Here is a 16,285-nt window from a genome sequence, read left to right on the forward strand (position 1 = left end):
TCAACCAAACCTCATACATGAAATCTCTCTATGAACTCCTAAATGAAACAGCATCCAAAGACTACACTGTAAAAAGCTTAAACAACAACCAAGTTAAAATACAGATGACTACACCAGAGAGCTATTCTTCTACCATTAAAGCTCTAAAGGAGAAAAAAAAAAACACAATTTCACTCATACCAACTAAAAGAAAATGGTAGTTTTTGGGTACTTTTAAAAAATATCCACACATCGACAGAACCGGAGGATCTAAAAAAGCCCTTGAAGAACTGGGTCACAAGGTTCTGAACATAATATCTAACATTCGGCAGGGGTACTAAAAAGTGCCTTCCTTTATTTAATATAGAATTAGCCACAAACAAAAATAACAAAGACATCTACCAAGTTACCAAATTAATGGACACAATAGCTAAAATTTAACCCCCACATCCTAAAGGTGATATGCCTCAATATCAAAGATGTCAAAACTATGGTCATACCAAAAAGTATTGCAACAGAAATGCCACAGAAAGTGTCAAGTGTACAGATCGTTTTAATAGCCAGTGACCAAAAAAAGTCGAAATAATGAAGAAAAGTGTGTCAGTTGTTCTGAAAATCATCCTTCCAACTACAAAGGCTGTCAGGTATACAAAGAACTACAACTCTTCGAGAAAAATCTGTACAAAACCAAAAATAGAAAACTCAACAAATACAAAAGCAGGACCAAGTTACGCCAATATAACTGGGAAAACAAGTAATCAACCTATAAACCAACAAGCCACCATGTTGCAACCTCAGTTTAAATCGCCTCTACCTCTACCTCAATCAAGCAATGGCAACTTTGAACAAATAATTCAAAAATGATGAAGCATATGAACAAAATGTTTACTGATGACTCTGATCTCTAAACTAAATGTTTAAGAATTTAAAGATTGAAGTCTGAAACGCCAATGTCTAGACAAACCAGTCAAGAAGTAAAAGCATTTATTTCTCGACACAATATTGACATCATGCTGATTTCTGAGGCACATATGACAAATAAGTTATTTTAAGGTTCAAAATTATCAAACCTACTCCACTGTACATCCACAAGGCAAACCTCATGGCGGGACTGCAACAATAGTAAGAAATAGTATTAGGCACCATGAAATAAGCAAAACTAGAGAATTAAACATACAGGCCACCTCGATATCAATAGAAAACTGGAATGGACAACTAATATTATCTGCTGTTTATTGCCCACCAAACAAACCAATAAAGAAAAATTATTTCACTACCTACTTTAAAACACTTGGACCAAAATTCATCGCAGCTGGCGACTTCAATTCTAAGCATCATAGATGGGGATCAAGGATCATAACTACATGTGGCCGAACTCTACTCAAAACTACCGCGAACAATAAGCTTAGCACTATATCCATAGGTCAACCTACCGATAGGCGAAAAATACCGTATCTCATTGACTTCTGGCCTCTGAGTTAATCAACAAAATACTCAACCCCCAATAGACAAAACAAATCAAAACAGAACAACATGACAACTCAAAGAAGCACTAAACAAATACAAGGATGCTGGTATTAAACATTTTTTGGAAAATCTTTCTGTAAGTGAAAATAAAGACTACTCACTATGGAAACTGAAATCTCAACAACCAACTAAGACTTATATAAGAAAAGACAATGGTAGCTGGGCTTTGTAGTGATGAGGACAAAGCAAGCACTTTTGTGGAACATCGTATGTCTGTATTTCAACCTTATCAGAAAGAAGCTCATGCAAATTACCAAAAACCTATTTTATACATACTGGACACTCCATATCAGATCAGTCCACCCATCAAAAAAATAAAAATTTGTGAAATTACAGAAGTCATTGCAAAATTAAAGAAAAAAAAGCACCCAGTTATGATCTTATCACAGGTCTAATACTAAAAATTTACCTGAAAAGGCCAACAGGCTAATACTATATATTTTCAATGCTATTATAAAAATTGGTTACTTTCCTATCATGTGGAAAGTAGCTAAAATAATTTGAGATCTCATCATAGATAAAATAAGTCTTCTACCAACTCTCGCTAAGCTTTTTGAGAAAAGATCCGTATGATTAGAATCAAACCTATTATCTTGGAAAATAACTTAATACCAAACTAACAATTTGGATTCTGGCAAAAACCTGGCACTCATCGAGCAAATACATAGAGTAGTCAGAATAGCTAGAGATGCCCTTGAAAACAAGTCCTACAGTACAGTTGCCTTCTTAGATGTCTCACAGGCATTTGAAAAGGTCTGGCATTAATTTCCAAAATCAAGTCACAGCTACCTCATCCCATAGCCAAACCAAACCAAATTTTTTACAAAAAAATGTACCGGTTTATGAATCGTTCATAGGTCAGGTTTAGGTATCCAAAACAAACTTCTTTTCTGTAAGACAATACCTCGACCAGTATGGATGTACAGGATTCAAATCTGGGGAATTGCCAGTAATACAAATTTGCAAAGGCTACAAAGATTTCAATCCAAAGTCCTTCGTGATGTCTGCAATGCCACATGGTATGTGCCAAATTATTCATCATGACCTGAAAGTTGAAACTGTTAAGAGAAGCAACCGTCACGCAATGTAAATACTACTTTAAGAGACAATTATCTCATCCAAATCTACTCGCCAACAACCTCCTGACGCTATCACTGCTTAGAAAACTTAAAAGGTTGGATCCTCTAGCTTTAGATCTCTCAACCTCTAGGAACTAGATATAAGTTTATTTAAATTGTAACTATTTGTATAAAAGTCAAAACAATTTGGTAATGTGAACCAAATATAGGTAAAGGGTGCTTACCACTGGGTGTAGCTCCCACTGTGTCACTTTTTCTGTCTTATATTGTTTATTGTTATATTGATAACCGATTACAATAAATAAAGTTAAAAAAAAAATAAACTTTTTGGAATCCATTTTGTACTTCGGCTAAAACCTTTAGTCTGGTTTAGGATAATTGCATAGGTTTTATTTGCAGTATTTAATAAAATGTCTCTATTGTTGCTGCAGTCGCTTCCGTTTGAATAAGTTATAAATATATTTTCATTTGAATGGTATTTTCAGATATATAGGCTAAAGAATTATTAACATTGCTGTTTTTTAAGAAAATATCATAGGGAAGACTTTTACAACATTTATCTAACTTTCGTGAAACAATATTAGCTATCAATTTACCAATTCGTGTTCATTATGTATATTAAAGTCTACTATGGGACATACAAACTAGTATAATGAAATATATGTAGATTATTCACAACAATATAAAATGAATACTTACTTTCTGATTCTCCAGCTCAGTATCTTCCTTTGGCTGCATCCATTTTTTAATAGAACTATTTAATATAACACTTTCTTCTTTATGCCTCTTTTTCATGGCGATCCTTTGTTCTTCTTTAAGCTGCTGTTTAATTTTAAACTCTTCTTCTCGCTTCTTCATTTCTTCCAACAAGTTTACTTTGTTTTCTTCAGCATTCGTATTTTGTGCTGGCTTGTTTGTGATGTCTCCATTAGTCTTTGTTAAATATTTAGACATTTTTTCTTGATTTAACTTCTTTTTTGTACTCGGCTTTTTCTCTTTTTCTTTAGAAACTTCAAAATTGGGCATAGGACCATCGAATATTTGTTCAAATTTAATCTTGTTTATTCCTAGTTCTTCAATTACGGACGTTTTTATGGCAAATATTCCCTTTGAATCATGTTCCACATATTGTCTCAGGAATAGTTTACATTTATCTCTGTTAAATGAACCTTTTCTACGTCTTATTTGGTTACAATCAACTATCATTATCTCACTGATGTCGTTATCCTCGGCATCTAAGTGTTCAATTTCATATTTAAAGAGATTTGCTGGAGGCCAAAAGTGACTATCTGTTTTGTTCCTATAACAATAAGAAATTTTAAAGCATTAATTATTTATAAACTCAAAAGATATAAATATAAAGCAAAAACATCACCTGATAAACTCTCTGTAAAAATAAATAACAATATCAAAAGAAATCCACCAGATTTTAGGAAAGCAATAATTATTATTTTGAACAATATGGATTTAGACCATGAAGAAAAACAAAGCCAACCAAACCAAATTGCGGGTCAGTATTTACATGTTATACAGGTACTAAAAAAATAAACAACTTTTTTTAGTTTTTCAGGTACGCGATAATAATATCATCATAGGCCAATCAATAATTTCACATCCCAAAAATAAATATGTCTAAGGATTTATATGTCTACTTTATTCTTTTACAGATTTGTTAGATTTCTTATTTTTATATATTATATTACATTTCTTTAAAAATTAAACCTATTCTAATAAGCTAAAACTCATATTCTCTAATAAAATTAATTGAGTAATAATGTAAAAATAGTGAAGATAAATTATCTCCTTGTCTTGCTCTTTTTTGCACTCATATCTTTTGCACTGGCTCTCCAGGTTGAAGGAATAATTTTGGTTTTGCGAAAAACCATTATTTTGACGACGTTCCAGTAAGGTCGCACTTGCCATTATTAAGTCAGGTAGTAACGCTGCTTGCTGGTGCTTAAAGTAAACTGGCTCTCCCGGTCGAAGCGGTTACTTGGCGCACTTTCCTCAACTGGAAATTGGAAATTCTTGTGATTGGCCTTGTATGTGTATAGGTAGGTGGGGTTGTTGTTGTTGCCTGATTTATTTTTGTATTCTTCTTTAACACCATTTTCCATGTTACTGGAAGCCTTTGAGCATCATCTCTTTGGTTTAGCTTGTTTGGATTTTTTTCAATTTCTATTGCTTCTCTGATGTCACATTTTCTTTTAATTTCAATGTTAGCTAGCATCGCCGTTTGGTTCAGGTTTATTGAATGTACTGTATTTGAGATATTGTGCAAGGGACGACGTTTTTCTCTTCTTTCAATGTTTTTCTCTTCCAACATAGATTCTTTGATTGGTGTGTCCAATGTACAAATTGTCACAGTCTCCACAGGGAATCTTGTATACTCCTTGATTTTTTAACGATATTTTTGTTTTTGGTAAAATAGTTAAGATTTTTCTGTCAGAATACGATCGTTTCTATTTTGTGTTTTCTTAACACTCTTCCTATTTTCTCTGTTGTACCCCATACATATGGTAGGATAGTTTTTGCAATCGGTTTTTTGTTGCAAATCGGTGCAATCTTCTGTTGGGTCCTAAATTTTTCTTTGGGTGATCTGGGCCTTTTCGATGGTGTATTTCACAGCTGTTTTTTCTTAATGCTGTTTTGATATTATGCATTTCTTCATTTTATCTTCTTTGTCTTGTAGTCTTTTGGATCTTGTAATTAGGGTTTTCAGTATGTGTGGGTTTTCATTACACTGTGTATCCTATGTGCCCGTTCTTCTTCTTTATTATTAACACATCTAAAAATGGTAGTTGTATGTTTTATTCCAGTTCCAAAGTAAAGTGAACTTTATGGTGGATTTTAATGATGTGTTCTAAAAACACCTTTAGCTTTTCTTCTCCATGTGTCCAGACGATAAAAGTGTCATCCACATACCTAAGTGAAAGTTTCAGTTTGTGTTTTTCTCTTCCTATTGCTTGCTGTTTCTTGCATAAATAGGTATGCTATTACCAGTGACAGTGGTGAAGCCATCAGTGCTCCTTCATCTTGTTTATATATTTGTTCTGTATAGATGAAATATGTATTATTTAAGTAGTGCTTTATCAGATTTAGGGTATCCTGTGGTATTTGATACTTTTTGCTTATAATTTCTAATGATTCATTTATAGGAACATTCGTGAAAAGTGAGACCACATCGAAGCTGAGCTTATATCTTAGCATTGAACATTATCCAAAAAAATTAAGACACACTTTTCACAAAGAAATTGAGCTTTCGTAGGTGGTTAGTGTATTCAATTTCACAAGATAAAGTAGTATAATGTTTTAATTGAAAACTTTTCTCTGGTTTACAAAAAAGATGATTCTAGGCTCTAATTATTGAAAACACTACTACTACTTACACCACTACTACTACTACTTACACTAAGACTACTTTTGAAGTGACGAAAAAAAAAGAACATACAAGCAGTATGGTTTAGTGCATGGGAAGACTAGTGAACAAGAAAAAGTGAGATTGAATATGTCATACAGAATCACTTGGTCCGAATCACATTGGACAGAGGATATAGATCAAAATAAAATTCAATCACATTGAATTTTATTTTGATCTATTTAAATTATGATCTAAATATGATTTGACTCTCTGTGTCAAATTATCACTATTTAAGTACTCAAACTCAAAATTTCACTGATGTCACAAACTTTTGTCAATGAGATTAGAGGAAAAAATAAACAAGCTACTAGACCAGGATATAACGGTTTTGTGCTCAGAATTTTTTTTATATACATCAATTTGCTTGAAATTTTGACGGTAGGTAGAAAATAGGTAAAAAAGATCAAAATCTATCCTATGTCAATATGTGCTTTTTCCTCTGGGGGCTGTTACCACCCCAATTCGGGGTGGAAAAGTTTTTAAAAAAAATCCAAGGTAGTCGCTAGAATAGTGAATTTTAAGACAAAAATGTTTTTTTTTCGAAAGATCAATATTTTTTTACTTATTCATGACAAAAAGTTCTCAACATACAAGTAAAAAAAAACATGTTTTTATACAGTTGTTCGCGAATATAAATTAAAAAATCTTATCGGGAAAACTGTGTGGATATAATATAAATGAAGCTTATAAATTAATAAGTTATAGTTGTTTGAAAGTAGACTTTTATTCATCGAATACAAAAATCCAAACATGTGATGTTGAATAACCAGAAAATGGTAAGTTTCTCATGGAAAACTTGTATAAACTTTTTTAAAAATCTCAAGAAAACGTTTAAAATAACCACTGGTAAAAGTTATTTGCACGAAAATTAAGGTAAGTTTAACTAAAATAAAGTCCGCTTATATTTTTTATGACGCATAAAGTAACAACCTCATCCCCGCCAAAACTATCCTGGTTGAAACTATTCGTTGTTCATTTATTATGTTGATATTTCCAATTTTCTGGGCTTTAATGATAGTGTTGCAAAAGTCTGCAAGTTCATAAAAAAGTGCAGTCGTGTGATTTCAACGACTTTCAAAGAGAAACATATTCGCATGAATGTTTAGTTGAACTTTTCAAGCACTGTAATGAGTAAGGTACAGTACACAAAGTAGGCGAATATACTGAGCTCTATTTAAGACGCCAATTGAAAAATAAATTGCAAGACATTTATCCTAATGTTATTGTAGTGAATTGAACTATTGTATAAATTTTGGGAACAGTTACTGAAAGGAAAGAGGCTCGCTGATGCGACTTCACCTACGTCTAGATTAGATAATGCTGTCACTGCACAAAAGAAACTAGATAACCTCAAAACACAAAAAATAAAAACGAAGTATAAACATTATAGATTACAAGTTGATCTATAGTGGATCACCAAAATCAGAAACCACAGGCAAGAGTAGCGATCCAGATAAAAAAGAAATTTAAAGATCAATATCAAAATAATACCCCGAATGTTAGTATGATAAAACAGATAATAATGAAGATACATATGAAGGTCATGAAAAGAAGATTAGTATCTATAATAATATGTACATTCATAAATGATCAAACGGTGCAGATAAAGCAAGAATTCTTTAAAGAATGTAGAAGGTCAATTGAAGAAACTGGAAAAACAGAAAAAATATTAATACTGTCCACAAAGTAATAATAAGATACAAAGAAGAAATACAATATGAGATACACATTGCATTAAGATATGGCAATTTATAAACACATAAAAAAAGCAAAACTTCTAATCTCAAATAATGTATTGAAAAATAAAAAAAACAAGCAAGACAAGAAATATCAGGGCACATAATGGCCGGATCTGACAAGTTAACAAGTAGTTATTTCATAAATATGTTAATAACACAAAAATATCTTAAACAATGAAAATTAAATTTTTAATGTAACTTCATAAAATTTTAGATAGAACAATATGAGATAACTACATGAGCGTTACAGTAACATCAAATTTTAATAGATTGCACCAAAAAGATATAAAAGAAAGAGTTGAATATGAATATAAACAACAAGAAGCAGAATAAAATGTGGGTTCAGGGCAGGAATTGACAGATTCAATGGATAAGAAACTGTCTCTAATTACTATGAATAATGCCTTGTACCATCATTATCTGATAGAAAAATTGCCTCAACCTTCGTGGGACAAAATTCCAGTTAAAAGAATGATTATGAGAAAAAAATAAAAATTTTGAATAAGGTTCCTGCCAAGCAGAGCTATTAAACCTTTGTTGTCTGAAGTAGCTACAAAACATCAAGTATATTATAGACAAACGACTGCAAGAATTTGGGCATCAGGTATTACGACAATGTCTGTATTACTTCAGTCAATACAATCTAAAAGTTGGTCTGGGGAATTTGTAACCAGTACTATGATCGTTACATTGGAGAAATTAGTGGAGATACAGCAGTCAAAAAAGTATTTAACAACACTCTATGTGAAGCAGCAACTGAAGTTTGGGATCACAGCTCACAGAATTGCAAAAGCAATGAAGATAAAACACTAGTTATAGATCTAGCAGACAATTCATATGACAAAGCTTGGTCCAATGAAAAGGATAAATAATTTTCATTTCTTGTTAATCTGTTACACTGTGTATAAACCTGTATAAAAATTGTTAATTATTGAGTTTAAAATATTCATTTTAAATAAAGCAGTATTTTATCTAGATAGTATATAGTATATAGTTTATGTTATGTATAGATAGTATATATGTTTTAATGCACTTATAGGCCTTAGATGTGTAACAGCTGACTTTGAGAAAACATATTGACAGTTAATATTAATTTAAATGATGAATCAATTTGTTAATTGCATCATACATTCTGTGAGAACACTCAGAAATAGGTTAAATAAACTGCTTTAAAATTTAGAATATAAAATCAATAATTTGATATTTGTTTATAAAATTACAACAGTCAAAAATTTGTTTCATAATCTATAGTAATATAGGTTACAAAGTCTTGGGATGACTAGTTCTTACAACACGATACTTTCCATATTTCTATGATGAGTTATATTAAAAATTATAAAACCACTCCAATAAAGAACCTCTCTACTACATGTACAAGCATTTTAATTCATTTGACTTAGTCAATTAGAATTATTTTAATCATTACTTTGTTTCTAATTAAGTATCATTAACCTTAAATTATGATTAAATATTTCTTGTATTTTGTTTAATACACATTTTAAAATTTTTTTAATTTTCTCGCTTCGAAACATGTGAAATTGGTGTGATATCAAGGATGCTGAGTCCATTTTTTGACTTGAGGAGGGAAACCTTAGAGTAGTAGTTGATTAGGATAGCAACTGAAATGCCTAGACACTGCCAAATATATGAGATGTATCAATTTATTTCTGCATATTGAAGATCCCACCTCCTCTGGGTTGGCTGGCATTAATGAAAACATTAGTTAGCAAAGTTAGCAATTGACCCTTGACCTTAGACTGTTGACCTTAGACCCTTGACCGTTTTTGAATGAACTGGAATGGAACTAATATTTTGAAAACATAAATAATGCTTTTTTAAACTTTTAAACTACATCAAATCAACTAACAGCACAAATAATACCAATTTTTACTATGATATGTCAAATTATGATATGTAAATTTTGTCTTAATCTTAATTAAATTGCTTACTAACGAAAAAATAACTTGTTTCTAGGAACATACAAATTGACACAAGATCTGTGAAATGATGTATAAAATGCCAAACGTATATTGCCATCTAAGAGAATGGCAGTATACATATACAGGAGGAAAAGTCCTAGAATCTTGAAACTTGGTTACTTCCTGGAGTTAAACCACTATTCAATTTGGGGTCAATAGCTATTTTTTCTTATGAATTTTCTCTATTTTGAAGAAGTCCTAGGGTCTGGAACCTTAGTAACTAAATTCCTCTTAGCATGAGGAAGAAAACTATAATTTAGGTTTGATAGGTCGCCTTTTTACATTTTATTACATCTTTTTTGTGAAAGGATAGTTCTAGAATCTTGAAACTTGGTAAATAGGTTCCTCTTAGGAACAGAAGAACCATATTGAATTTTGGGTCAACTATTTGTGGCAAGGTCTTATTCTTATGTCTTTTCTCCTTCTTGTAGGACAAAGTGCTAGAATCTGCTAGAAACATTAGGTTTCTCAAGTGAGGTAGAAAATGCTTGAATTTAGGGTCAATATGTCTTCTTCATACATTTTTATGCATTTTTGAAAGAAAGTCCTAGAATCTTAAAATTTGCAACATAGATTCCTCCTAGTGTGACAAAGCACACTCTTCAATTTGAAGCAATAGATCTTCTTCTTTCATATTACTTTGCTTTTCTGGCTAAGTTTTCCGAAAGTACAAGCTCATTATAGCTGCAAATGTCAAACATGGAACAAAAAATTTCAGTTTAGCAGTGTTGGCATGTTTTTATAATGTAGATGCTGTATGCTTCAAATATAAAAAGATAAAGCTTTAGAAAAGTACATTTTGTTTATATTATGTTATGAATTCTGCAATTTTTGATTTATATAAAACTAGAATGAGTAAATATTTGTTTCTTTGGAGATTAGTTGCAGTTAATTATTAGAAAATTTTTTTGGCAATTATCCTTTGATAGATTAGGCAATCATCAAATCAGCAGTTGCCAGATTGCAACAAATGTTTGCAACTAATCTCAAAAGAGACAAATATTTACTCGTTATTGTTTCATATAAATTAAAAATTGCAGAATTCATAAAATGGTATACTTAATCAAAATGTACTTTTTAAAAGCTTTCTCTCTTTACATTTGAAGCAGACAACATATGCATTATAAAAACATCCCAACACTGCCAAAACGAAATATTTTATTTCACGTTTGACTTTTGCAGCTATACTCAGCTTGTACTTTTAGTAAACTCAACCGCTTTTCCTTATTCTTAAAGGAAAAAGACCTTTAAACCTTGGACATATATTCCTCTTGGCCTGAGGGAGCACACCATTGAATTTAGAACAATAGGTCTTATTCTTCTCATATTCTGAAGTATCTTCTTTTTCTTGGAGGAAAAGTCCTAGAGTCTTGAAACTTATAACATAGGTTCCTCCTGGTGTGAGGAAGAATGCTCTTGAATTTTGGGCATTAGGTATTCTTCTTCTCATATTACTAAGACTTTTACTTAAAAAAAAAAAGAAAAAGTCTATGCTATGAGGAGGAACCCTATTGAATTTGGTGCAATAGATATTTTTCTCATAACCTTTCTGTTTTATTAATGTCATAGGTCACCAAAATTATATATAAATATGTTTATAAATAAATCAAATAGTTAAATTTGCATTTTATGGTTATTTTAAATATATTAAAGCTACTAAAATAATAAAAATGAAAATAAATTATATACATATAACTATATTAAATGTATTTTGAGATTCAGTGAAATTAAATAATTTTCTCAATATAAAAGATGTTTTTTCAGGCATGTCAATAGAAATTTTCATTTCTATTGGCATTCCTAGTGTAACATTAACTTATTTTAAATTTTAGCTGATTAAATGTACCATGAATATTATTGTTATTAACTGTCTTCGCAGTGATAACAAAAAATACATAGCTTTAAAGCTGTGCTGTTAATATTACTAGGAATATATTTAATAATTTCATTAATTAAAGAATTGAGCATGGATGGGAAAACATTTTTGTAGAGTTGTGTAATAGATCAAATTACTAACCCATTTTTTGGACTTTTGATAGTATCAGCTGGAGGTGCTATAACCTGCAGGACATGAGAATCCTTCCACTTTGAACCTGTAAAAGATGTTTCTAAATTTTCTCCTGTAAAGTATCTATCCTTGACAAAGTTAAACACATCATCAGTCATATCTCCAAATGATGTTCTGTGTGTTTTACTAGCAAGAAACAATATTGGCAGTCTGAGTTCTATTGGAAACTCTTTTAAACTTTGTCTAGCATTATCTTCACTTTCTAGAGCTTCCTGATAAGTTAGATTTTGTTTGCCTGTCATGCAACATGTCCAAACCATGGAGTTGTAGAGAAACATCCTTTCAGAAAATTCTCTGAAAGAAATAATAAATATAAATTAGGATATTGTACACTGCAGTTTATTCAGATGATTAATATTGCTAATAAAATTGTCTAGAAAACATATTGTTTAATAAGGAAATGTGCCAGTATGTATAAAATGGGATACTGTCTCAGGTACCTTGTTGTAAATGTGACCCTATTAGTGTAATGAGTTTTAAGTTTCTTTTGAATATAATTTAATTGTTCAGAAATAGCTGAATTACACTTCAAATAGATACTGCGATAGATAAGAGTAACATTACACAAGCTTATATAACTTTTTCATACAAATATCCACACTCCATCCACAGTAACAAAGTTTTCAACAAATTATATACTTAGGATTTGATAATTATCTTCATAACCTACTATATAAAGGTAGCATTTGGGAATTATTTGCAAGAAAACGTGGAAAATAGAAAGGAAGGAATAATATTTTAATGTCTTACATTATGATTTTAATAAGTTAATATTTAAACATAACCTCTAAGAGAAACCTTAAATATTTTCTAGAAAAGAAACATTCAGAAAGGTATTTTCCTTTTGAGAAACTACCTAAGTGACAAAGGAAATGATGCTGAACGGGAACCGTTACGATTCATGCCATGTCTGGTCGAAAATGAGGCGTACATGAATGTTTCTTATTTTTGAGAATTATTTTACTTACTCATAATCCCTAAAAATTTCGTTTGTAATTTCACAGTAAAATACTTCTTCATCGTCTCTAAGATAATCCTTTATGGAGTGTTTTTCAAACACCATCTTCTTTAAAAGTGGCATATCGGAAGTTATACATATAATGAATTATTTGGAGGGAAACTAATAATTCTCGGAACGACACAAACAAACTTCACCTCGATATAATTTTATTCTATTAACACATTACTGACGTCGTTATAAAAAATATTGTTATAGTGATCTGAAAATGTGATATAAATAAACCATTTAACGAAAAATCATTGGCTTCGGGTACACTAAATTTTTCTGCGTCAAGCCGTGTTTCAAGTGAAGAAGTCGAGGTCGAGGAATCACGCAAGACGATGTCTGACGAAGAAGTTGGGAGAATGCGTTCGATTCATGAGCTCCTGTGTATTGGTCATATGACTATCTTACTTTAGCGCATTGTTTGTATATTACTGGTGTTGTAAGCACTACTTTGAATTTTTTACAACGAACATAAGTAAATGTCACCTGTCAGTGGCATTTAAATGCCTTATTGCCACGCAAAACTTATTTATTGAATATTCAGATAAATTCATTGTGCATATTTAGCCATACATGGCAAGATAAAATGTCTATAACTTTGAGACTGAAAACTAGATTAGTAAGATGTTGTGTATTTTATATAGTGTTGAGCGTTGGACTTTAACAGATAAACTTCGAAGTAAATTCGAAGCGTTTGAAATATGGGTGTGTAGGAGAATTCTAAGAATTTAAGTAGGGTAGATAAACGACATTATTTTGCAGCGGGTTTGAAAAGCTACGGGAGTGGTGGTAAAAGTTAAAAATCGCAAACTGAAATATATTGGCCATGTTATGCGTTACCCATAGAGATATAATATATTTCATTTAATATTACAAGGCACGATAGACGAAAGAAGTGGGCCAGAGGACAAGTCGGAGACAACAAGTCATGGTTTAGAAACCTGAGGGAATAGTTTACAGATCCTCTGTATCCCTTTTTCGAGCCAAAATTAGTATAGCCAATTTGATAACCAACGCATAAAAATCGAACAGGACACAAGAAGAAGAAGAAAAAATGTAAACATTAATACTATAATAAGCCGAAAACACTTAGCAATCACTCGCCACTGGGGTTATCATAAATATATATTTCATTTAGTAAACCTCAAGCAGTGTCTCCACGTTTGGTGTATCAAACATACTCATAGGGCGTCGATATCTGCAGTAGCCCCATTAAAAGATGAAGTTTGTACAACCAGTGAAGGGAGGCCTATCTATAATTCTATAACTGAAGAATTGACCGTTGAAGCAGGACTACTTAACAAAGATCTTGCTTTATGGCTGTTAAATGACAATACCAGATATTTTATTGCAAAAAATGGATTTGATCAAAATAATAAAGGTGATTTCGCAACCAGAAAGAGAACTTACTCAGATTATAATGGTTTTTTATCAAAACCACTCAACCGAAAACTTGCAAATGGTGATAAACTTGGCAAATAATCCAAAGACCTTGGTTAGTCTATTCCGAACGAAAGGGGACAGCTTTTGTGGACAATATTTAACATTCGAAAAAAAAAACAATGCTCCGAAATTTGACAGTAAAGATGGATTTAGTGAATGAAAAAACGCCGAAAATCATGTCAGTCTCTGCGAGAACTCGCCCGCTCACAAATCGTCAATCCTTGATTTAAGAGCAAGAAGCATTGTTTCCAATTAGAATAGATTCTTTTGAGCAAAACTTAATGACAAAAATATTTACTGGCGTAATATTTTAACCCCAGTAGTTGATGCATTTAGGGCTCTTGCTTAATGAGGTCTAGCTCTCAGAGGGGATAATAGTACACTAGGTTTTCACAGGAAGGTTTTGGATTTAATCGCTGAATTTGGTCCTTTCTCGGCAAAACATATTTCAAGACGTTGAAATCCTGGCTCCAGTCACACAAATTACCTATCATCTATTATATGTCATGCAATAATAAAAATAATGGCTGAGAGAGTGAAGAGTAAAATATGTGAGGAGTTAAAACAATTCAAGTATTTTAGCATTGTGGTTGTCTCTACTGCTATATTTTTCCAGTGCTGCTGTATGAAGTGGAAGCATGGACCCCAAGTGAGGCGATGCTTAAACGCTTGGAAGTTGTTGAGGTGTGGTTATATAGACGATTACTATGAATAAGCTAGGTCGACAGAGTTAGAAATGAGGAGGTCATTAGACGCCTGTACCAAACAACACAACTGGTCAATATAATAAAAAGACGCTAGCTGGAATACCTCGATCACATTATGAGACACCCCGAAAAATATGAACTTTTACATCTGATCATTCAGAGAATGATCCAAGGTAAACGTGGTCCTGGTAGAAGAACAACATCATGGCTGAAAAAGTTAAGATAATGTTACGGAAAATCTACTACATGGAACTAGAAGAAGAAGTTGATTCTACTCTTCGATGTATATTACATTGACCAGCTAACACGTGTCATATTATGTTCTACCTGATGGTTCTCCATGTGAACGATTTTTCACATTTATCCTCTCCGTTGGAGACAAAGCAGAACAAATGTTCAATGCTGTACTGAATAGTTCAAGAATTGAATAGTTTTAATATAAATATCAGTGATTGTCGAGGAAGGTCCTACGATAAAGCGTCAAATATGGCTGGACTCTATAATGACTTACAAGCTTGCAAAATAAAGCAGCTTGTCCCTTTCTTCTTCATGTACCATGTCCTTTCAAACCGTTGATTACCATCATAACTATCTTAATTTTATTAACTGCCACCCTAAACGGCATGCTTCAATACCATACCAATCTCGCAAGTTCTTCAACCATGAAGTCATTAGCAACCTATATTTGGGACCTCCTATTACATGTCCGAACTACTCTAGCTTTATCTTCTTGATGATTTTAGTTGGGACATCAGCAACAGATTCTTGTAGTGAAGCTTGTAATGATTTTATGGATCCTTCAAAAACTATATGTGTTTTTTACAAGATCAATAAAAAGATAGGGAACGTTTGATAGCCTAGATCGATAAAGGAAAAACACTATAAAAGCTATCAACTACTCAGTAGTCGGCGCCAGGGACGATGCTTGCAAAAGCCTTAGAGACACATGGAATGAAATTTTATCCGTTTTAACTTCCATAGACAATGACTCAACAGAAAAAGCCACCACAAGATGCGAAGCTGTAGGAAATCTTAAAAAGTTTATAAGATTTGAGACAACCTTTATGGTTTGCATTTTGAGCACAATTTTATACCGCCTTAATAAAGTAGCGACAGAAAAAAGATGTTCTAACTGATATATAGCTATATGCGTCTCTAGTAGAAAATTTCTCTTCACAAAGAAATGATTTTTTTGAATGAATCACTTGCTCTTAAAATTGTTGAAAATAAAAGTAAGGAAAAAGACTCTAACAGGATTCAAGGAAACAAAAAATATGAGAACGGAAGAGCTAAAGATCTTGAACTTGATGGCAGAGAATGTTTTAAAATCAATACCT

The 16,285-nt window shown here is 31.9% G+C and overlaps 1 protein-coding gene across 2 annotated transcripts in view; it reads right to left on the reverse strand.

Annotated features, from left to right (window-relative positions):
- Acf (ATP-dependent chromatin assembly factor large subunit) overlaps window positions 1–13,131 on the reverse strand; it is a 47,783-nt gene extending 34,652 nt beyond the window's left edge. The window contains exons 1-3 of one of the 2 annotated variants that reach the window (XM_072540213.1): window positions 12,761–13,131; window positions 11,742–12,086; window positions 3,285–3,885 (exon numbers count right to left, since the gene is read on the reverse strand). In XM_072540213.1, coding sequence (XP_072396314.1) covers window positions 3,285–3,885; window positions 11,742–12,086; window positions 12,761–12,873 — 1,059 coding nt within the window. In that variant the 5' untranslated portion in view covers window positions 12,874–13,131. Of the gene's footprint in view, window positions 1–3,284; window positions 3,886–3,960; window positions 4,106–11,741; window positions 12,087–12,760 lie in introns of those variants that run through there. The other variant, XM_072540214.1, reaches the window with a different exon arrangement.
- Window positions 13,132–16,285: the final 3,154 nt, after the last annotated feature.

This window comes from Diabrotica undecimpunctata, chromosome 8 (assembly GCF_040954645.1).
Source record: "Diabrotica undecimpunctata isolate CICGRU chromosome 8, icDiaUnde3, whole genome shotgun sequence".
Lineage (NCBI taxonomy): Eukaryota > Metazoa > Arthropoda > Insecta > Coleoptera > Chrysomelidae > Diabrotica > Diabrotica undecimpunctata.